The following is a 25,369-nucleotide window of genomic DNA, read 5'->3' as shown; positions in this document are numbered from 1 at the left end:
AGTCCCTGATATCTCTCTGAAAGGGGATCCTCGCCCTGAGCTCATTTACTTTATCATCCAGGGACTGAATATTAGCAATGATTATACTCTGAAGCGGTGGATGGTCTGCACGCCTCCTGAGTCAGACTAAAAGTTAAGGTTAGTGTATTTAAAGGTTAAGGTTAGTGTATTTATCCCTGTATTTAGCGTCATGCATCATTATTTCAATTCTGACCAGTTTCCCAGTCCCTGCCGATGAATAACAGCCCCACAGCATGATGCTGCCACCACCATGCTTCACCATAGGGATGGTGCCAGGTTTCCAGAAGTGACGCTTGGCATTCAGGCCAAAGAGTTCAGTCTTTAATCAGATCAGAGAATCTTGTTTCTCATGGTCTGGGAGTCTTTAGGTGCCGTTTGGCAGACTCCAAGTGGGCTGACATGTGCATTTTACTGAGGAGAGGCTTCCGTCTGGCAATTCTACCATAAAGGCCTGATTGGTGGAGTGCTGCAGAGATGGTTGTCCTTCTCTAAGGTTCTAAAAACCTGTTTTCGCTTCGTCATTATGGGGTAGTGTGTGTAGATTGATGAGGAAAATTGTTTACTTAATCAATTTTAGAATAAGGCTGTAATGTAACAAACTGTGGAAAAAGTCAAGAGGTCTGAAACCTTTCCGAATGCACTTTATATACAGTTTGCTTTGTGTTCAGATTAGGTAGGCATGCATTTGGTTGGTATGTTCAGAAGGGTAAAGTAAGCTTCCAGTTTAAAATATGTAATTCTTGGTAAGCCTCATGAACTCTGAGCGTAATACCAGTAGGTATCATTGGACTATGTAGTAGTAGTGGGGTCTCTCTGTTTGACTGTATTCTTCCACTTTGAGCTTGCTGAACACGACCGTGGCCTGAGAGAACTCTCTAGGTTAGAGGGTATCACTGAACACGACCGTGGCCTGAGAGAACTCTCTAGGTTAGAGGGTATACCTGAACACGACCGTGGCCTGAGAGAACTCTCTAGGTTAGAGGGTATCACTGAACACGACCGTGGCCTGAGAGAACTCTCTAGGTTAGAGGGTATACCTGAACACGACCGTGGCCTGAGAGAACACTCTAGGTTAGAGGGTATACCTGAACACGACCGTGGCCTGAGAGAACTCTCTAGGTTAGAGGGTATCACTGAACACGACCGGGGCATGAGAGAACTCTCTAGGTTAGAGGGTATACCTGAACACGACCGTGGCCTGAGAGAACTCTCTAGGTTAGAGGGTATCACTGAACACGACCGTGGCCTGAGAGAACTCTCTAGGTTAGAGGGTATACCTGAACACGACCGGGGCCTGAGAGAACTCTCTAGGTTAGAGGGTATACCTGAACACGACCGTGGCCTGAGAGAACTCTCTAGGTTAGAGGGTATCACTGAACACGACCGTGGCCTGAGAGAACTCTCTAGGTTAGAGGGTATCACTGAACACGACCGTGGCCTGAGAGAACTCTCTAGGTTAGAGGGTATCACTGAACACGACCGTGGCCTGAGAGAACTCTCTAGGTTAGAGGGTATACCTGAACACGACAGTGGCCTGAGTAAACTCTCTAGGTTAGAGGGTATCACTGAACACGACCGTGGCCTGAGAGAACTCTCTAGGTTAGAGGGTATCACTGAACACGACCGGGGCATGAGAGAACTCTCTAGAATTCAGTTGACAGTGGTAGTTAGTTGCGTCAACTTTTAGAATGTTTTATATTGTTTTAAATCTAGACATTCAGTAACATAGCATTGTTTAAATGTTTCCTATGTAATGTTAATGGGGTTCTAACATGGCTGTTATTGAATGTTGTAGTGTCATGTTAATGGGGTTCTAACATGGCTGTTATAGAATGTTGTAGTGTCATGTTAATGGGGTTCTAACATGGCTCTTATAGAATGATGTAGTGTCATGTTAATGAGGCTCTAACATGGCTGTTATAGAATGTTGTAGTGTCATGTTAATGGGGTTCTAACATGGCTGTTATAGAATGTTGTAGTGTCATGTTAATGGGGTTCTAACATGGCTGTTATAGAATGATGTAGTGTCATGTTAATGAGGCTCTAACATGGCTGTTATAGAATGTTGTAGTGTCATGTTAATGGGGTTCTAACATGGCTGTTATAGAATGTTGTAGTGTCATGTTAATGGGGTTCTAACATGGCTGTTATCGAATGTTGTAGTGTCATGTTAATGAGGTTCTAACATGGCTGTTATAGAATGTTGTAGTGTCATGTTAATGAGGTTCTAACATGGCTGTTATAGAATGTTGTAGTGTCATGTTAATGAGGTTCTAACATGGCTGTTATAGAATGTTGTAGTGTCATGTTAATGGGGTTCTAACATGGCAGTTATAGAATGTTGTAGTGTCATGTTAATGGGGTTCTAACATGGCTGTTATAGAATGTTGTAGTGTCATGTTAATGGGGTTCTAACATGGCTGTTATAGAATGTTGTAGTGTCATGTTAATGGGGTTCTAACATGGCTGTTATAGAATGTTGTAGTGTCATGTTAATGGGGTTCTAACATGGCTGTTATAGAATGTTGTAGTGTCATGTTAATGGGGTTCTAACATGGCTGTTATAGAATGTTGTAGTGTCATGTTAATGGGGTTCTAACATGGCTGTTATAGAATGTTGTAGTGTCATGTTAATGGGGGATATAACATGCCTGTTATAGAATGTTGTAGTGTCATGTTAATGAGGCTCTAACATGGCTGTTATAGAATGTTGTAGTGTCATGTTAATGGGGTTCTAACATGGCTGTTATAGAATGTTGTAGTGTCATGTTAATGAGGCTCTAACATGGCTGTTATAGAATGTTGTTGTGTCATGTTAATGAGGCTCTAACATGGCTGTTATAGAATGTTGTAGTGTCATGTTAATGAGGCTCTAACATGGCTGTTATAGAATGTTGTAGTGTCATGTTAATGAGGCTCTAACATGGCTGTTATAGAATGTTGTAGTGTCATGTTAATGAGGCTCTAACATGGCTGTTATAGAATGTTGTAGTGTCATGTTAATGGGGCTCTAACATGGCTGTTATAGAATGTTGTAGTGTCATGTTAATGGGGTTCTAACATGGCTGTTATAGAATGTTGTAGTGTCATGTTAATGGGGTTCTAACATGGCTGTTATAGAATGTTGTAGTGTCATGTTAATGGGGTTCTAACATGGCTGTTATAGAATGTTGTAGTGTCATGTTAATGGGGTTCTAACATGGCTGTTATAGAATGTTGTAGTGTCATGTTAATGGGGTTCTAACATGGCTGTTATAGAATGTTGTAGTGTCATGTTAATGGGGTTCTAACATGGCTGTTATAGAATGTTGTAGTGTCATGTTAATGAGGCTCTAACATGGCTGTTATAGAATGTTGTAGTGTCATGTTAATGGGGTTCTAACATGGCTGTTATAGAATGTTGTAGTGTCATGTTAATGGGGGAGATAACATGGCTGTTATAGAATGTTGTAGTGTCATGTTAATGGGGTTCTAACATGGCTGTTATAGAATGTTGTGGTGTCATGTTAATGGGGTTCTAACATGGCTGTTATAGAATGTTGTAGTGTCATGTTAATGAGGCTCCAACATGGCTGTTATAGAATGTTGTAGTGTCATGTTAATAAGGATATAACATGGCTGTTATAGAATGTTGTAGTGTCATGTTAATGAGGCTCTAACATGGCTGTTATAGAATGTTGTAGTGTCATGTTAATGGGGTTCTAACATGGCTGTTATAGAATGTTGTAGTGTCATGTTAATGAGGCTCTAACATGGCTGTTATAGAATGTTGTAGTGTCATGTTAATGAGGCTCTAACATGGCTGTTATAGAATGTTGTAGTGTCATGTTAATGGGGTTCTAACATGGCTGTTATAGAATGTTGTATTGTAATGTTAATGGGGCTCTAACATGGCTGTTATAGAATGTTGTAGTGTCATGTTAATGGGGTTCTAACATGGCTGTTATAGAATGTTGTAGTGTCATGTTAATGGGGTTCTAACATGGCTGTTATAGAATGTTGTAGTGTCATGTTAATGGGGTTCTAACATGGCTGTTATAGAATGTTGTAGTGTCATGTTAATGGGGTTCTAACATGGCTGTTATAGAATGTTGTAGTGTCATGTTAATGGGGTTCTAACATGGCTGTTATAGAATGTTGTAGTGTCATGTTAATGGGGTTCTAACATGGCTGTTATCGAATGTTGTAGTGTCATGTTAATGAGGTTCTAACATGGCTGTTATAGAATGTTGTAGTGTCATGTTAATGAGGTTCTAACATGGCTGTTATAGAATGTTGTAGTGTCATGTTAATGGGGTTCTAACATGGCAGTTATAGAATGTTGTAGTGTCATGTTAATGGGGTTCTAACATGGCTGTTATAGAATGTTGTAGTGTCATGTTAATGGGGTTCTAACATGGCTGTTATAGAATGTTGTAGTGTCATGTTAATGGGGTTCTAACATGGCTGTTATAGAATGTTGTAGTGTCATGTTAATGGGGTTCTAACATGGCTGTTATAGAATGTTGTAGTGTCATGTTAATGGGGTTCTAACATGGCTGTTATAGAATGTTGTAGTGTCATGTTAATGGGGTTCTAACATGGCTGTTATAGAATGTTGTAGTGTCATGTTAATGGGGGATATAACATGCCTGTTATAGAATGTTGTAGTGTCATGTTAATGAGGCTCTAACATGGCTGTTATAGAATGTTGTAGTGTCATGTTAATGGGGTTCTAACATGGCTGTTATAGAATGTTGTAGTGTCATGTTAATGGGGTTCTAACATGGCTGTTATAGAATGTTGTAGTGTCATGTTAATGGGGTTCTAACATGGCTGTTATAGAATGTTGTAGTGTCATGTTAATGGGGTTCTAACATGGCTGTTATAGAATGTTGTAGTGTCATGTTAATGGGGTTCTAACATGGCTGTTATAGAATGTTGTAGTGTCATGTTAATGGGGTTCTAACATGGCTGTTATAGAATGTTGTAGTGTCATGTTAATGGGGTTCTAACATGGCTGTTATAGAATGTTGTAGTGTCATGTTAATGGGGTTCTAACATGGCTGTTATAGAATGTTGTAGTGTCATGTTAATGAGGCTCTAACATGGCTGTTATAGAATGTTGTAGTGTCATGTTAATGGGGTTCTAACATGGCTGTTATAGAATGTTGTAGTGTCATGTTAATGGGGGAGATAACATGGCTGTTATAGAATGTTGTAGTGTCATGTTAATGGGGTTCTAACATGGCTGTTATAGAATGTTGTGGTGTCATGTTAATGGGGTTCTAACATGGCTGTTATAGAATGTTGTAGTGTCATGTTAATGAGGCTCCAACATGGCTGTTATAGAATGTTGTAGTGTCATGTTAATAAGGATATAACATGGCTGTTATAGAATGTTGTAGTGTCATGTTAATGAGGCTCTAACATGGCTGTTATAGAATGTTGTAGTGTCATGTTAATGGGGTTCTAACATGGCTGTTATAGAATGTTGTAGTGTCATGTTAATGAGGCTCTAACATGGCTGTTATAGAATGTTGTAGTGTCATGTTAATGAGGCTCTAACATGGCTGTTATAGAATGTTGTAGTGTCATGTTAATGGGGTTCTAACATGGCTGTTATAGAATGTTGTATTGTAATGTTAATGGGGCTCTAACATGGCTGTTATAGAATGTTGTAGTGTCATGTTAATGGGGTTCTAACATGGCTGTTATAGAATGTTGTAGTGTCATGTTAATGGGGTTCTAACATGGCTGTTATAGAATGTTGTAGTGTCATGTTAATGGGGTTCTAACATGGCTGTTATAGAATGTTGTAGTGTCATGTTAATGGGGTTCTAACATGGCTGTTATAGAATGTTGTAGTGTCATGTTAATGGGGTTCTAACATGGCTATTATAGAATGTTGTAGTGTCATGTTAATGGGGTTCTAACATGGCTGTTATAGAATGTTGTAGTGTCATGTTAATGGGGTTCTAACATGACTGTTATAGAATGTTGTAGTGTCATGTTAATGGGGTTTTAACATGGCTGTTATAGAATGTTGTAGTGTCATGTTAATGGGGTTCTAACATGGCTGTTATAGAATGTTGTAGTGTCATGTTAATGGGGTTCTAAAATGGCTGTTATAGAATGTTATAGTGTCATGTTAATGGGGCTCTAACATGGCTGTTATAGAATGTTGTAGTGTCATGTTAATGAGGCTCTAACATGGCTGTTATAGAATGTTGTAGTGTCATGTTAATGGGGTTCTAACATGGCTGTTATAGAATGTTGTGGTGTTATTGCATATTAATGCAGGATCTTCAATGTTTCGACTCTAAACACATGACTCTGGAATGCAGGTGTAACTAAGTCCTAATGTGAGAGTTGCTGTTCTCCTGCTGATGTCAAGGTCAAACACACGCAAACACACACACACACACACACACACACACACACACACACACACACACACACAAACACACAACCACGCTGCTGCCGTGAGAGTCAAACTGTTTCTGATCGAGGGAACGAGTGGTTGCTAAGCACTTTCTAAATGTCAGGATTAGGTTTCTCTCCCCCAGGATCAGCTGACGGCCACATAACATTCCACTAACAGGAACATAGTGGAGAGGTCCCTCTGCTCTGTCCACAAGCATAACATAACAAGATCAAATACAACACACAGACAGATGCTGTGTCAAACACAACACACTTCCGTCCGCAAACTGTATGTTGTGTGTTTTTTACTGTGTGTGAAATTTAACCTATCCACTTGTCTCTAAAAATGTACTCGCTATGACTGTGATATGTGTTTGTCCCATCTAGCTACAGTGTCTTAACCTCTACTTCCACACAATCCCGGGTCCGGGAGCACCCCCATCAGTAAAAAAGCTGACTAGCGTAGCCTAGCATAGCGTCACAAGTAAATACTAGCATCTAAATATCATTAAATCACAAGTCCAAGACACCAGATGAAAGATACACATCTTGTGAATCCAGCCATCATTTCTGATTTTTAAAATGTTTTACAGGGAAGACACAATATGTAAATCTATTAGCTAACCACGATAGCAAAAGACACAACTTTTTTTGTCCACCATTTTTTTCCTGCATAGGTAGCTATCACAATTTCGAACAAATAAAGATATAAATAGCCACTAACCAAGAAACAACTTCATCAGATGACAGTCTGATAACATATTTATTGTATAGCATATGTTTTGTTAGAAAAATGTGCATATTTCAGGTATAAATCATAGTTTACCATTGCAGCCACCATCACAACTCTCACCAAAGCAACTAGAATAACTACAGAGACCATCGTGTATTACCTAAATACTCATCATAAAACATTTCTGAAAAATACACAGCGTACAGCAAATGAAAGACAAAGATCTTGTGAATCCAGCCAATATTTCAGATTTTTTAATTTTTTTACAGCGAAAACACAATATAGCATTATATTAGCTTACTACAATAGCCAACCACACAGCAGCATTGATTCATGCACGTTAGCGATAGCGAATAAACCAGCAAAAGATATTACATTTTTGACTAACCTTCTCAAAACTTCATCAGATGACAGTCCTATAACATCATATTACACAATACTTATAGAGTTTGTTCGAAAATGTGCATATTTAGCGGCACAAATCGTGGTTATACAATGAGAAAAGTAGCCAGGCTGCCAACAATATGTCGGGAGAAATCTTGGGAGAGGCACCTAATCTAATCGATAACTAATCATAAACTTGACTAAAAAATACAGGTTGGACAGCAAATGAAAGATACATTAGTTCTTAATGCAATCGCTGTGTTAGATTTTTAAAATTAACGTTACTACAACATACAGCGTGCGTTAAAGCGAGACCGCACCTAGATTAATGGCAGATTATGAGTCCTACATTTTTCAACAGAACAACGAATTAACATCATAAATACTTCTTACTTTTTGATGAACTCCCATCAGAATCTTGGGCAAGGTGTCCTTTGTTCAAAAGAATCGTTGCTTGGTTGTAGATTGTCCTCTTCAACGTTCGAATTAGCAGTAAACATTAGCCATGTGGCAAAGACGTGTCCGACTCACTAAAACGCAGGACAAATAAATATCCGAAAATCGCAATATACCGATATAAGCTGATATAACTCGGTTTAATATAAAAACATTATGATGTCTTTAACACCAAAAATGAATAAAACAGAGCCGGATATATCTAAGGCCTATAACCGGAGCGTTCTAGAGCCACAGCCAGAGGTCCTTCCTGCGTCAGAGCGAAGTGAACAAAGGCCGGACCCTACGTTCCAAGGCCATTTATAACCTCCCAGTTCTGCCTAGCAACTCCATTTCAATTCTCACTATTCGCTGACACCCAGGGGAAGACGTATGCAGTGCATCTCAACCAATAGAAGACAGGCAGATTTATAAACAGATCTCAGAACAGCAAGCAGATTTCAGCATTCTCACATCCTCATAGGAAAATTGCTCTAAATCCAGTTCTGTTTTACTCACAGATATAATTCAAACGGTTTTAGAAACTAGAGAGTGTTTTCTATCCAATAGTAATAATAACATGCATATTGTACGAGCAAGAATTGAGTACGATGCAGTTTAATTTGGGAACGAAATTAGTACAAAGTGCAAACAGCACCCCCTATTGAGAAGAAGTTTTAAGATAGCTAACTAACTGTGAGTGGCTCTGGATAAGAGTGTCTGCTAAATGACTCAAATGTCCAATGATATTCTAGATCTATATTTCTGTATGTGTGCATATCATCAAAACAGTGTGTATATGTCAATCAAGCCATGAACTTTCTCAACCTTTAGTCTCTCGACCGTCCATCTACTCATGATGATTACAGTCGTTTTTTAATTGCTTGTTTTATGTTGGTGCTTTAGAGCCCTTTGAGAGTTGAATATATATAATTATTAATATTATTATAATTAATAGTAGTATTATTAATAGCAGTATTAATAGCAGTATTGTCGATAACATTATTAATAGCATTATTAGTATTATCAATGGTATTGTTTATAGCATTATTCAAATTATTAATATTATAAGTATTAATAGTATTATTTATTATTAGTAGTATGTATTATTAATAGTATTATTATTAATACCATTATTACTATTAATAATAATAATATTTATATTATTATTAATAGTATTGTTTATAATTATTAACAGTGTTGTTTGTTATTATTAACAATTATTATTATTATATATTATTATTATTACGCATATTGTTATTGTTAATTGTATTATTATTGTTAGTAGTATTATTTATTATTATTGTTAGTAGTATTATTTATTATTATTGACAGTATTATTTATTATTATTGATAGTATTATTATTGTTAACTTGTAGTGTCATGTTAATGGGGTTCTAACATGGCTGTTATAGAATGTTGTAGTGTCATGTTAATGAGGCTCTAACATGGCTGTTATAGAATGTTGTAGTGTCATGTTAATGAGGCTCTAACATGGCTGTTATAGAATGCTGTAGTGTCATGTTAATGGGGTTCTAACATGGCTGTTATAGAATGTTGTAGTGTCATGTTAATGAGGCTCTAACATGGCTGTTATAGAATGTTGTAGTGTCATGTTAATGAGGCTCTAACATGGCTGTTATAGAATGCTGTAGTGTCATGTTAATGGGGTTCTAACATGGCTGTTATAGAATGTTGTAGTGTCATGTTAATGGGGTTCTAACATGGCTGTTATAGAATGTTGTAGTGTCATGTTAATGAGGCTCTAACATGGCTGTTATAGAATGTTGTAGTGTCATGTTAATGGGGTTCTAACATGGCTGTTATAGAATGTTGTAGTGTCATGTTAATGGGGTTCTAACATGGCTGTTATAGAATGTTGTAGTGTCATGTTAATGAGGCTCTAACATGGCTGTTATAGAATGTTGTAGTGTCATGTTAATGAGGCTCTAACATGGCTGTTATAGAATGTTGTAGTGTCATGTTAATGGGGTTCTAACATGGCTGTTATAGAATGTTGTAGTGTCATGTTAATGAGGATCTAACATGGCTGTTATAGAATGTTGTAGTGTCATGTTAATGAGGCTCTAACATGGCTGTTATAGAATGTTGTAGTGTCATGTTAATGGGGCTCTAACACGGCTGCTATAGAATGTTGTAGTGTCATGTTAATGGGGCTCTAACATGGCTGTTATAGAATGTTGTAGTGTCATGTTAATGGGGTTCTAACATGGCTGTTATAGAATGTTGTAGTGTAATGTTAATGGGGTTCTAACATGGCTGTTATAGAATGTTGTAGTGTCATGTTAATGGGGTTCTAACATGGCTGTTATAGAATGTTGTAGTGTCATGTTAATGAGGCTCCAACATGGCTGTTATAGAATGTTGTAGTGTAATGTTAATGGGGTTCTAACATGGCTGTTATAGAATGTTGTAGTGTCATGTTAATGGGGTTCTAACATGGCTGTTATAGAATGTTGTAGTGTCATGTTAATGGGGCTCTAACATGGCTGTTATAGAATGTTGTAGTGTCATGTTAATGGGGTTCTAACATGGCTGTTATAGAATGTTGTAGTGTCATGTTAATGGGGTTCTAACATGGCTGTTATAGAATGTTGTAGTGTAATGTTAATGGGGTTCTAACATGGCTGTTATAGAATGTTGTAGTGTCATGTTAATGGGGATCTAACATGGCTGTTATAGAATGTTGTAGTGTCATGTTAATGGGGTTCTAACATGGCTGTTATAGAATGTTGTAGTGTCATGTTAATGGGGCTCTAACATGGCTGTTATAGAATGTTGTAGTGTCATGTTAATGGGGTTCTAACATGGCTGTTATAGAATGTTGTAGTGTCATGTTAATGGGGTTCTAACATGGCTGTTATAGAATGTTGTAGTGTCATGTTAATGGGGTTCTAACATGGCTGTTATAGAATGTTGTAGTGTCATGTTAATAGGGTTCTAACATGGCTGTTATAGAATGTTGTAGTGTCATGTTAATGGGGTTCTAACATGGCTGTTATAGAATGTTGTAGTGTCATGTTAATAGGGTTCTAACATGGCTGTTATAGAATGTTGTAGTGTCATGTTAATGGGGTTCTAACATGGCTGTTATAGAATGTTGTAGTGTCATGTTAATAGGGTTCTAACATGGCTGTTATAGAATGTTGTAGTGTCATGTTAATAGGGTTCTAACATGGCTGTTATAGAATGTTGTAGTGTAATGTTAATGGGGTTCTAACATGGCTGTTATAGAATGTTGTAGTGTCATGTTAATAGGGTTCTAACATGGCTGTTATAGAATGTTGTAGTGTCATGTTAATAGGGTTCTAACATGGCTGTTATAGAATGTTGTAGTGTCATGTTAATGGGGTTCTAACATGGCTGTTATAGAATGTTGTAGTGTCATGTTAATGGGGTTCTAACATGGCTGTTATAGAATGTTGTAGTGTCATGTTAATGGGGTTCTAACATGGCTGTTATAGAATGTTGTAGTGTCATGTTAATAGGGTTCTAACATGGCTGTTATAGAATGTTGTAGTGTCATGTTAATAGGGTTCTAACATGGCTGTTATAGAATGTTGTAGTGTCATGTTAATGGGGCTAATTGTTAATTGTATTATTTATTGTATTATTTGTATAATTATTATTGTGTAGGTATCATCCTGACACAGTCTCCTCACTGGTCAGGCAGAATAACCGCCTTGTCGCGGTTCTTTAATGAGTTGCGACAGTATGTTTGTACAGTGTGTATGTGTGTATGTGTGTACAGTGTGTATGTGTGTACAGTGTGTATGTGTGTGTGTGTACAGTGTGTATTTGTGTACAGTGTGTATGTGTGTGTAAAAGTGTTGTCACCGTCCCCCCGGTCAGGTCGAATAAAGAAGGAGCGAGCTGCCCTGTCCAGGATCTCAGACGAGTCCTTAGGACAGATCCCTGAGGAGGAAGAGGAGGAGCTTCCCGTGTTCAAGGAGCTACCGGGCGCCAAGGGAACAGACGACGCCGTGCTGCCGTTAACGGGTGGTACCGGAGGAGAATCGAGGAGAGGAGAGTCCACCGGAGAGCTCAACAGCCTGGCCAACGGAGGCACTGTCCTGCCCAAAGGACGCGTCTATGGTCAGTCCCATGATAAATGGTTATCTACAGGTAACTGCCAGAATAAAGGGAACACCAACATAGTGTTTTAATAGGGTGTTGGGCCACCACGAGCTGCCAGAACAGCTTTAATGTGCTTAGGCATAGCTTCTACAAGTGTCTGGAACTCTATTGGAGGGATGCGACACAGTCCTTCCATGAGCCATTCCATAATTTCAAATCAAAGTTTATTTGTCACGTGCTCTGAATACAACAGGTGTAGACCTTGGTGTTTTGTTGATGGTGGTGGAAAACACAGTCTCAGGCGCAGCTCCAGAATCTCCCATAAGTGTTCAGTTGGGTTGAGATCTGGTGACTGAGAGACACACACACACACACACACACCCTTTAAACCCCCTATGCTCATTTGAGACCCCTCTTTTCAGTCACTGAGATCTCTTTTTCTAGCCATGATAGCCAAAATAATCGGCTAATTTGTATCCCTCATTTACCCGAGTGTTTCCTTTATTCTGGCAGTTACATGTACATCTGTTACTTCTATGTTTTATATGCCCATATATGGTTATATATGTATCCACACATAATTACATACAAGTACATACAGTGAGGTTTGAAATTATTGACACCATTGATAAAGACGAGTAAAAATTGACTATATAAAATAAATAATTCAAATATTGACATACTTTTGGTCATGTAGTGTATGTGGGCACCTGCTCGTCGAACATCTCATTCCAAAATCATGGACATTAATATAGAGTTGGTCCCCCCCTTTGCTGCTATAACAGCCTCCACTCTTCTGGTAAGGCTTTCCACTAGATGCTGGAACATTGCTGCTATAACAGCCTCCACTCTTCCTGGAAGGCTTTCCACTAGATGCTGGAACATTGCTGCTATAACAGCCTCCACTCTTCTGGGAAGGCTTTCCACTAGATGCTGGAACATTGCTGCTATAACAGCCTCCACTCTTCTGGTAAGGCTTTCCACTAGATGTTGGAACATTGCTGCTATAACAGCCTCCACTCTTCTGGGAAGGCTTTCCACTAGATGCTGGAACATTGCTGCAGAGACTTGCTTCCATTCAGCCACAAGAGCATTAGTGAGGTCGGGTACTGATGTTGTGCGATTAGGCCTGGTTCACAGTCGGCGTTCCAATTCATCCCAAAGGTGTTAAATGGGGTTGAGGTCAGGGCTCTGTGTAGGGCTGTGCAGGCCGGTACGCGTTTGTACTTGCCTTTAACCAAAGCCAAAGTGTCAAATGGTTACAACTCTGAAGTTCACAAGAAATGTTATTCAATTCAAAATGGTGGCTAGATATTTCAACTCTGTATGGCACACATGAATTTCTCACTGAAGATGTTTTAAGGCTGCTTTGAGCCACAGCTCATTCTAGCTACGTTAACAGTCCAATCGCATCACATTATTGTGTTGGCGAGACGGTATGGTATCGAGAATCCTCGCCGCCAAGTGAGGAATCGTGTAGTGGTGTCGAGCCTATCGTGTAGGCTCAGTCTATATAGGATTTTGAAAGTCGTGTCGTGTCCACCCTCTGGGAAAGGAGATTAGCTAGCTACTCTACCGTCACAACCAAGAGGATGCATAGAGGAACAGCTTAGGTAAGTGTCCTTTTTTGTCTTGTAATTTCATATTTAGAAGGTGCATTGAAACAAGTGCCTAGCATGATTTATATAATTTCTAGCACAACCAACTAGCTAGCTAGCAAGCTATATAAATGATGAACTGAAATGATCTGCTCTTGAGGGGATCACTATGGTAGCTAGCTATGGCTATTCTCAAGAACTCAAAAGTGCATTCAAGTGGCTTGGAAATACAATGGTATTGCAAAAGGAGGAACATAATTAGAAAGATAACCTTTTGTCATCATTTTGATGTAGCCAGCTTGACATTAGATGCAGTACAACGTTAGCTAGCTAGCTAAGATTGAGGGAGACCACTGAATTTTAGCTAGGTAACATTAGCATTGCTATCTATTTTTTGATTAACTTTGCTAGCTAATGACAACATTGCAATCCATTTGACGACATGATGGCGGCAAAGTTGTTTCCTACTAAATGTCGTTATATTTTCAGGCCACTAAAGTGTTATCTAGACAAAAGCAGTCATAGCCTCCATCTCTCTCAACTTTTGGGCACTACTATGTCGCCGCCGGCAGAGCTTGAGAACGTTCCTAATAATAGCATGATGCGACCCAGTGACGGAGGTGCAACTTATAAATAGCAACATTTGTTTCGCATTTTGTCTATTTTGCCCAGCTCTGGCTGTGTGGGTGTGTGCCTGCCTGTCTCCCTGTCTGTCTGTCTGTCTGCCAGCTTGTCTGTCTGCCAGCTTGTCTGTCTGTCTGTCTGCCAGCTTGTCTGTCTGTCTGTCTGCCAGCTTGTCTGTCTGCCAGCTTGTCTGTCTGTCTGTCTGCCAGCTTGTCTGTCTGTCTGTCTGCCAGCTTGTCTGTCTGTCTGTCTGTCTGTCTGTCTGTCTGCCAGCTTGTCTGTGCCTGCCTGTCTGCCAGCTTGTCTGTCTTCCTGCCTGTCTGCCAGCTTGTCTGTCTGTCTTGGCTTTCCAGATGGAGGAGTTGTGGTGGCCACTGGAGGTCAACTTTAATACTGGATCACATGTAGGAGGAGCTTATCATCATGAAGTTGATCTATAACAGCTAATAACAAGTATCCTATATTAGGTACTACTACAGTGCAAGCTAGCTAGATAGTACATGTACATATGGATTTACAATGATAATTGTATTTCATTAATATACAGGGTCCACTTTGACCCCAAGGGAACAATCCAGACTAAGAATTTGCAAAAGGTAAGATCATAATGAATACTAGTATTTTATGGACCGAGTGGACCTGATCCTAGATCAGCATTCCTACGCTGATGGTGAATTCTCTCTCTCCCTCATCCTGTCTATACCTTCAGATTGACCCTCTGGTCTATGATTAGTAGATCTGGTTGAGTGGACATACAGATCTGGGCTTAGCCTAGCCACAGCATCTCTTCTCAACTATTGGCCAGGATTTATTTGTTTATTTATTTGACATCCAATCACCATGAGCGATGCTTTATTCTACATTCAACACTTCTATTGCAGGAGAGGTGAGCACCTATCAGATTCCCCCCTGCTGTCCTTCACTCCTCGGTCTGGTGACCACCCGCTGAGGCCCCGGGGAAGAAGTCCGCCAGCAGAATTCGGGAGACAAGTTCATCGCCATGCAACGCTCTACTGACCGAGGTAGACTATGCTTTGAGAAGCAACTGACTGACAGGTAGTCAGAGACACACATTTGACTTGACCTCATTTTTGACATCACACTACATATAGAAACGCTCCCTTTCCTTCCCATTCATCTCCCCCTGTCTACACCCTAGGTGTCACGTGGTCTCCTATCTCCTTCATAGTGGCCTCAGCCGGACCGCACCGCTGTTTACACCTTATACCACCCACCACTGCGACCTGTATGCTCTAGTCGGCTGTCCCTCGCTACATATTCGTCGCCAGACCCACTGGCTCCAGGTCATCTATAAGTCTTTGCTAGGTAAAGCTCCGCCTTATCTCAGCTCACTAGTCACGATAACAACACCCTCCCGTAGCTTGCGCTCCAGCAGGTATATCTCACTGGTCATCCCAAAAGCCAACACCTCCTTTGGCCGCCTTTCCTTCCAGTTCTCTGCTGCCTGTGACTGGAACGAATTGTAAAAATCGCTGAAGTTGGAGACTTTTATTTCCCTCACTAACTGTAAACATCTGCTATCTGAGCAGCTAACCCGTCGCTGCAGCTGTACATAGTCCATCTGTAAACAGACCACTCAATTTACCTACCTCTTCCCCTTACTGTTTTTATTTATTTACTTTTCTGCTCTTTTGCACACCAGTATCTCCACTTGCACATGATCATCTGATGATTTATCACTCCAGTGTTAATCTGCTAAATTGTAATTATTCGCTCCTTTGGCTTCCGGGTGGGTTACAGTTTACAATCTCCTTTTGCTTCCATCCACCTCATATCTACTCCCTTCTCATAGTCTCCGGAGGGTCGGGAAAACTAAAATAGATTAGTTGAAAAGGTACACTGTTAGGATGGGATTAGATGAACCCTAAACTATTTAAAAATATTTAAAAAAATAACACATTCTTCTGAAGGAGCTGATGTTACATTCTAAATACAATGTTATTATGGTCGGATAACTTACAACAGTAAATGACTCCATTCCCTCAGCGAACAGTACCAGAGACTGTAAGGGGAGATGTTGCCTGGTTAGAAGTTTACACCAATTATTCTTTAAATCATTTTTTTCATTTTTAAAAAATAATTAATTAGTTTAGGGTTCATCTAATCCCAACCTAACAGTGTACCTTTTCAACTAATCTATTTAGTTTTCCCGACCCTCAGGAGACTATGAGAAGGGAGTGAGTCACATGACCAACACCATTGCTGTGTGTGGTTCCAACTCCAGCAGCTCCTTTTTTAGGTGCTCCAGTTGACCTGTTAGATCTGAAACGGTCCACTATCAGCCAGGTGAGGAAGTCCAGAGTGGTTCACCTGTCTTAAGACACTGCATCTCAGTGCTAGAGGGTGTCACTACAGGCCCTGGTTCAATACCGGGCTGTATGACAACCGGCCGTGATCGGGGGAGTCCAATAGGGCGGCGCACAATTGGCCCAGCGTCGTCTGGGTTAAGGGAGAGTTTGGCCGTCATTGTAAAATAAGAATTTGTTCTTAACTGACTTGCCTAGTTAAATAAAGGTTAAATTAAAATGTTCTCCCAATGAAAGGCTGTTGTGGCACCAAAATATCTGACATTTTAAGGTACCCCTGAAAATATGAGTGCATTAAAATGCCAACTATGGACAAGCCATGTTTTCCTGTCATCCAGAATCTGTAATACATTCTAAGTTAGGATCCTTATCCTCACCTTGGTGGGTGGGGGGGGCTATTATACAGTGTAGCTCAGTTCTGACACGCCCCCAACATACAGCATACACCACTGTTTTATCATGACGCTGTATATCCTAAATGATGTGCTTCTGTGTCCCTTCTAGAAACCACAAATCTTCCTCCCTTCAAATCTTCCTCCCTCATCCTACCATAACTGTCCTGCAGGACTCGACTCCCGACTACTGAGATTCCACTCCGACCAACGCTGTTTCATTGTCTGAACATTTTAACCACCGTCCGTCCGTCCGTCCGTCCATGATATGAGCATCTTACTTAAACTACTGTTTCTCTCTCTCCTTGCAGTTCACTCCCTCTGGCGCTGTATAACCTGTAGTCCACCCTGGGGGTTTTTGGGGGGGTCGTGTTACCTCTGTTAGGGCAGTGCAGGGAACAGGAGGTTGTCCGTGGCGCTTGGCTCCAAGGAAAATGAACGTCGGTCCAAACTGCAAATGTCAGAGCTGTGGAGCTCTGGTTGGAGAGAGCTCGTAGTGGCGTCCCTCCTAACATAGTTGGCATTGCATTTCAGGGTTGTCGGCTGTCGTTGTTTTTTTAGTTCTTGCGCCACTTCCCCCTCATGCTCGGCGTGATGGTGGCTTCGGTAAGGTATTTACGAATATGAGATGTAACGTAACTTATTGCTTTGTACTCCCAGCTATTTAAAGTATTGATTGAGTAGGGCACAAACCACCATCCGGGTATGTCTCAGACACACAGACCAAGGTAACAACAGTGACTAGGTGTGTGGGATGAATAACGGACTGTATTGGCCACTTTGGGAGGAAAGGGGAGGAAAGAATATTCCTCTTCAGACTGACAACTCTCCCAACAAATCACGTGTTTGGGTGGGTGGGGCTTAAAATGCAGGCAGGAATTGAGGGGAAATCGATTATTGGAGTTTGTACCGGATGAAAAGTGATTGCATTCGTTTTGGAACCGTCTCCCGGGTGTGAGCCAGATGCCCAATTCAAAGCAGACGGAAAATCCGGCTCAAAACAAACGTGATGTAGCTTAGACTAGATTCATCGCGTGTAGTAATGAATAGGTTTCTGTGTTTTCACATGCAAAAGTGATTGCTTTTGGTTAAAAAAACGCCTTCTGCCTCCCCAAGTTTGAAAATGTTAACATACGACATCTCGTTTCTGGATGATGCTCCATGCTCCTTGTTAACAACATGGCCGAGCGGCGCCGATTACGGTTCTATTTGAGAAGGGTGTTCCTCCCTCACCAATTTTGCCCGTTCACGTCACAGGCCATAGACCGGTGCACCGCGGTTCAGGTTAATAGAATTGACTGATTGTTGCTAGGGCAACTAGCGGATGTCCCAACTCCTCCCTTTCCGCTATGCCAAACTGACGTTCTTTACGTACAGACGTGTAACCCGGAACGCCGGTACGTTATAGGAGGCAACCCGTCTGTCTACAGACACTACCATCTGGGTATTATTGATTAATGACTGTTAGTACTGGCTAATAAACAGAAAGTGCCTGTGGTTTTAATCTTGTCAATTTAAAGAGAAACTTGTAATAAAATGATATATTTTTGATAAAGTGTTGTCTGGTCCATTTGTAATGCTCAGAACTCATGGTCCAACACAATAGGTAGCGTGTCACGAACGTGTGGTTGAAGTGTTCCCCCTCAATAAACAGGAACTGACATTTTAGGTAACCCTATAGGCCGCAGGTGTTACATAGTCATATGGCCAATAATGTATTCTGTAAATATAATTACAATACAGAAATGGACGTGCTCTTCATTGAAATTCTGTCAATCTTATGTTGGATACCATATTTATGAAAACCTAGTTGCACACTTCTTAAATTGTAACACCAGTGCCTCTTTAGGGTAAGAATAACTGTAACCTTTAGGACAATTAATGGTTTCAAATTGGGCAATATTTATATGACCCCCCTTACAAACAAGTCCATTTTTAACACAATCTTGCCTGTATACATCTTTATTACCTCCCGTGTGCATGCCGGGATGAGTGGTAGTAGTAGTGTGCAGATGTCATTGGTCTATTTTAATAAATCCATTGAGCATATAAAGTGCATTCAGAAAGTATTCCGACCTCTTGACTTTTTCCACATTTTGTTACGTTACAGCCTTATTCTGAAATAGATTTAAAAAAACATTTTAAATCTCGGCAATCTACACACAATACCCCATAATGACAAATCTAAAACAGGTATTTAGACATTTTTGCAAATGTATTAAAAATAAAAAAACATACCTTATTTACACAAGTATTCAGACCCTTTGCTATGAGACTTGAAATTGAGCTCAGGTGCGTCTTGTTTTCTATTGATCATCCTTGAGATGTTTCTACAACTTGATTGGAGTCTACCTGTGGGAGATTCAATTGATTGGACATGATTTGGAAAGGCAAACACCTGTCTATATAAGGTCACACAGTTGACAGTGCATGTCAGAGCAAAAACCAAGCCATGAGGTCAAATTAATTGTCCGTAGAGCACCGAGACAGGATTGTGTCGAGGCACAGACCTGGGGAAGGGTACTAAAAATGTCTGTGGCATTGAAGGTCCCCAAGAACACAGTGGCCTCAATCATTCTTAAATGGAAGAAGTTTGGAACCATCAAGACTCTTCCTAGAGCTGGCTGCCCAGCCAAACTGAGCAATCGTTGGAGAAGGCCCTTGGTCAGGGAGGTGACCAAGAACCTGATGGCCACTCTGACAGAGCTCCAGAGTTCCTCTGTGGAGATGGGAGAACCTTCCAGAAGGACAACCATCTCTGCAGCACTCCACCAATCAGGCCTTTATGGTAGAGTGGCCAGACGGAAGCCACTTTTCAGTAAAAGGCAGCCCACTTGGAGTTTGCCAAAAGGACTCTCAGAACATGAGAAACAAGATTCTCTGGTCTGGTGAAACCAAGATTAAACTCTTTGGCCTGAATGCCAAGTGTCATGTCTGGAGGAAACCTGGCACCATCCCTACTGTGAAGCATGATGGTGGCAGCATCATGCTGTGGGGATGTTTTTCAGCGGCAGGGACTGGGAGACTAGTCAGGATCAAGGGAAAGATGAACGGAGCAAAGTACAGAGAGGTCCTTAATGAAAACCTGCTCCAGAGCGCTCAGGACCTCAGACTGGGGCGAAGGTTCACCTTCCAACAGTACAATGACCCTAAGCACACAGCCAAGACAATGCAGGAGTTGCTTCTGGACAAGTCTCTGAATGTCCTTGAGTGACCCTACCAGAGCCCGGACTTGAACCCGATCTAACATCTCTGGAAAGACCTGAAAATAGCTGTGCAGCGACGCTCTCCATCCAACCTGACAGAGCTTGAGAGGATCTGCAGAGAAGAATGGGAGGAACTCCCTAAATATAGGTGTGCCAAGCTTGTAGCATCTTTCCCAAGAAGACTCGAGGCTGTAATCGCTGCCAAAGGTGCTTCAACAACGTACTGATTAAATGGTATGCATACTTATGTAAATGATATATTTCAGTTTTGTATTTTTTGGGCCGCCTTTCCTTCCTGCTGCCAATGACTGGAACGAATTGCAAAAATCTCTGAAGCTGGAGTCTTATCTCTCCCTCTCTAACTTTAAGCATTAGCTGTCAGAGCAGCTTACCGATCACTGTACCTGTACACAGCCCATCTGTAAATAGCCCAAACAACTACTTCATCCCCGTATTGTTATGCCAGTAGGATACTAGTAAAGGGTGCTGCCTAGCAACCATCAAGAGTTTAAGACCTTTAAGAGCGTACTGCGTGCCAATTCCACCTCAACATTTCTGCTACATTTCATACTAAGCCAGAGGCAGAACTTTACCGCAATCGTGACTAGGTTGGTTGGATGAAATAAAAGTAAGCAGCTTTGTCGCCGGCAATACCTTTCAGATATAAAGCAAAGTAAAGTCGTCGGGATGATAATGTTGGCGGAAAAACGTCTTGGTTTGAAAGTTGTATCTCCATCACAGGTTACCAAGGGTACAGTAAGGGTACATTGTTAACTTAACTTGATTGTTTAACTGTTATATCCACGTTGTGTTATTTACATTCCACCTCACACAACCTTTTCATTTTGCAGTAGCAAGAAAGAACTTGAATGTAGGATTTTGCCCCTTGTGAAGTAAGATGTATCTTTTTTCAAGCAACATCTATTGTTCAAGCAAATAGTGTAAATAGTAGCGCACTGGAGGAGCAGAGCAAGCAGGTGGTTTCCATTAGTCACAAAGTCAAAGTTGTCTATATTGTAAAAATTCATAAACAAAAATGTGCTTTTTTTGTCCCCCAAAAAACTTACACACCTGTTAATTGAAATACATTCCAGGTGACTACCTCATGAAGTTGGTTGAGAGAATGCCAAGAGTGTGCAAAGCTGTCATTAAGGCAAAGGGTGGCTACTTTGAAGAATATCAAATATATATATTTTTTTGGTTACAACATGATTCCATATGTGTTATTTCATAGTTTTGATGTCTTCACTATTATTCTACAATGTAGAAAATAGTAAAAATAAAGAAAAGCCCTTGAATGAGTAGGTGTGTCCAAACTTTTGACTGGTACCCTATGTGGCCATAAATTACTTTTCTGTATGGGGTGGGCCCGCTGAGCTAAAGCCTTAAGGTCGCAGACAAGGCTGCTCATCACGCGAGTAGTTCACTGTAGAACCACCTTTGCTAAACCTATATTTTATAGTATAGTACAGTATTTAGTATATTATAGTATTTCTTATAGTATAGTATTTGTAATATCCTTAGATCTGTAAAGCTCCCCTATTTTATAGTATAGTACAGGAAGTCTTAAGGTCGCAGACAAGGCTGCTTATCACTGTAGAACCACCTTTTCTAAACCTATATTTTATAGTATAGTACAGTATTTAGTATATTATAGTATTTCTTATAGTATAGTATTTCTTATATCCTTAGTTCTGTATAGCTATCCCCCTCCCCTCTGCAGGGCAGACCCACGCCATGCATATACACTGAGTACACCAAACATTAAAAACACCTTCCTAATATTGAGTTCCACCCCTTCCTTTTCCCCTCAGAACAGCCTCAATTTGTCAGGTCATGGACTCTACAAGGTGTCCAAAGCGTTCCACAGGGATGCTGGCCCGTGTTGACTCCAGTGCTTCACACAGTTGTGTCAAGTTGGCTGGATGTCCTTTGGGTGCAGTTCTTGACACATTTAAACCGGTGCGCCTGGCACCTACTACCATACCCCGTTCAAAAGCACTTACATCTTTTGCCCATTCACCCTCTCTCTGAATGGCACACATACACAATCCATGTCTCAATTGTCTCAAGGCTTAATAATCCTTCTTTAACACGTCTCCTCCCCTTCATCTACACTGATTTGAAATTGACTTAACAAGTGACATCAATAAGGGATCATAGCGTTCACCTGGATTCACCTGGTCAGTCTGTCATGGAAAGAGCAGGTATTCCTTATGTTTTGTACACTCAGTTAATATGATAATATTGTAGTATTAGTATAGTATTTCTATGTAGTATATAGTATAATATAAGTGTTGTCTTGCTCACCCCCCTCCTCCTCTCCTCAGGACGAACCCACTCCATGACCAACGGTACCCTGTCCATGTCCAAATCCCCGCTGTCCAACGGCAGTTTCACCTTCGGAGGGGAACACATCCGCAGCGACGGTCAAGTGTACCACACGGTTCACAAGGACTCTGGTCTCTACAAAGACCTGCTCCACAAGATCCACCTGGGACGGCTGGAGGACGACCACTCCGCCCCCACGCCAGACAACAACTACCGCCTGCTGCGTCGCAACAACAGTTATACCTGCTACACGGCCGCCATCTGTGGCATGCCGGTCCAGCCGCTGCTCCGCTCCGAGTCCCGCGAGGCCCGAGAGGCACGCGAGGACAGTGAGAAGCTGGTGGGGGAGGTGGAGAGGTCTGGGAGCGTGTCCTACACCAAGAAGAGGGTCCGCTATGATAGTTATTCATCGTACTGTAACGCCGTGGCGGAGGCAGAGATCGAGGCGGAGGAGGGCGGTGTGGAGATGAAGCTGGCGTCTGACCTCGGGGGCGAGGAGGCAGGGGCGCCCGGGGCTCCCGTCCCACTGGATGACTCTGCAGAAGAGGACGAAGGGGATAAGGACAAACCGACCGTCTACCTGCTCTTCCACTTCCTGCAGATCCTCACCGCATGCTTCGGATCTTTTGCTCACGGAGGCAACGACGTCAGGTGACTAGGATTGCTAAATTCCTGAAACTTTCCAGAAAGTTCCCAGGTGTTCCAGAAATCAGTATTTTTCTCTACAGAATTTTCAGTTTCCAGAATTTTCCAACCCTACAGCTGACTACCAGTCAACACAATTACTATTCAATGTGTTCACACAACTAACATTCACCTCATTTGCCATATAATCCATAAAACTAGTGTCAAACAGAAAGGAAACTGCCTGTTACACTGACTTCCCTCTCAAACAGAAAGGAAACTACCTGTTACACTGACTTCCCTCTCAAACAGGAAGGAAACTACCTGTTACACTGACTTCCCTCTCAAACAGGAAGGAAACTGCCTGTTACACTGACTTCCCTCTCAAACAGGAAGGAAACTACCTGTTATACTGACTTCCCTCTCAAACAGGAAGGAAACTACCTGTTACACTGACTTCCCTCTCAAACAGGAAGGAAACTACCTGTTACACTGACTTCCCTCTCAAACAGGAAGGAAACTGCCTGACACTGACTTCCCTCTCAAATAGGAAGGAAACTACCTGTTACACTGACTTCCCTCTCAAACAGGAAGGAAACTACCTGTTACACTGACTTCCCTCTCAAACAGGAAGAAAACTGCCTGACACTGACTTCCCTCTCAAACAGGAAGGAACCTGCCTGTTACACTGATTTCCCTCTCTAACAGGAAGGAAACTACCTGTTACACTGACTTCCCTCTCAAACAGGAAGGAAACTACCTGTTACACTGACTTCCCTCTCAAACAGGAAGGAAACTGCCTGTTACACTGACTTCCCTCTCAAACAGGAAGGAAACTACCTGTTATACTGACTTCCCTCTCAAACAGGAAGGAAACTACCTGTTACACTGACTTCCCTCTCAAACAGGAAGGAAACTACCTGTTACACTGACTTCCCTCTCAAACAGGAAGGAAACTACCTGTTACACTGACTTCCCTCTCAAACAGGAAGGAAACTACCTGTTACACTGACTTCCCTCTCAAACAGGAAGGAAACTACCTGTTACACTGACTTCCCTCTCAAACAGGAAGGAAACTACCTGTTACACTGACTTCCCTCTCAAACAGGAAGGAAACTGCCTGTTACACTGACTTCCCTCTCAAACAGAAAGGAAACTGCCTGTAACACTGACTTCCCTCTCAAACAGGAAGGAAACTGCCTGTTACACTGACTTCCCTCTCAAACAGAAAGGAAACTGCCTGTTACACTGACTTCCCTCTCAAACAGAAAGGAAACTGCCTGTTACACTGACTTCCCTTTCAAACAGAAAGGAAACTGCCTGTTACACTGACTTCCCTCTCAAACAGGAAGGAAACTGCCTGTTACACTGACTTCCCTCTCCCGCTGCAGTAACTACCATTCATCATAACACAACTGCCATATCATGTTATCCATAAAACTATAAATTCTAATGAGTTATTCATAAATCTGTCATTCAACATCTTCTACCCCCTGCAGTAACGCCATCGGCCCATTGGTGGCGCTGTGGATGATCTACGAACAAGGCGGGGTGATGCAGGACGCTGCCACCCCCATCTGGTTGCTGTTCTACGGTGGCGTGGGCATCTGCTGCGGCCTCTGGGTGTGGGGGCGCCGGGTGATCCAGACCATGGGCAAGGACCTCACTCCCATCACCCCCTCCAGGTGAGAGAAGGGACGGACGGGGAGGGAATGGGGGGAAGGGGGTGGGTGGGAGGATGACATGTATTTGAATATGCGCACACAACATTCAAATACAGTTCAATATAACACAACTACTAATTACATAACAGAAAAATCACAGATAACTAAACAAATACACACTTGCATCATGTTCACAGATTCATATACTCAGTCATTCACAGATTCATATACTCAGTCATTCACAGATTCATATACCCAGTCATTCACAGATTCATACACAGATTCATATATTCAGTCATTCACAGATTCATATACTCAGTCATTCACAGATTCATATACTCAGTCATTCACAGATTCATATACTCAGTCATTCACAGATTCATATACTCAGTCATTCACAGATTCATATACTCAGTCATTCACAGATTCATATACTCAGTCATTCACAGATTCATACACAGATTCATATATTCAGTCATTCACAGATTCATATACTCAGTCATTCACAGATTCATATACTCAGTCAT

General features: G+C 41.3%; 1 protein-coding gene across 5 annotated transcripts in view; it reads left to right on the top strand.

Moving 5' to 3' along the window:
- Positions 1-25,369, top strand: part of LOC129853002 (sodium-dependent phosphate transporter 2-like) — a 129,221-nt gene that overhangs the window by 87,976 nt on the left and 15,876 nt on the right. For all 5 annotated transcript variants that reach the window (XM_055918615.1, XM_055918616.1, XM_055918614.1 and 2 more), the window contains 3 exons: positions 11,852-12,094; positions 22,554-23,205; positions 24,678-24,863. In XM_055918615.1, coding sequence (XP_055774590.1) covers positions 11,852-12,094; positions 22,554-23,205; positions 24,678-24,863 — 1,081 coding nt within the window. The remainder of the gene's footprint in view (positions 1-11,851; positions 12,095-22,553; positions 23,206-24,677; positions 24,864-25,369) is intronic.

This window comes from Salvelinus fontinalis, chromosome 4 (assembly GCF_029448725.1).
Source record: "Salvelinus fontinalis isolate EN_2023a chromosome 4, ASM2944872v1, whole genome shotgun sequence".
Classification (NCBI taxonomy): domain Eukaryota; kingdom Metazoa; phylum Chordata; class Actinopteri; order Salmoniformes; family Salmonidae; genus Salvelinus; species Salvelinus fontinalis.
The sequence above is the reverse complement of the archived record's forward strand: the minus strand, read 5'-3'. Positions and strand labels throughout refer to the sequence as shown.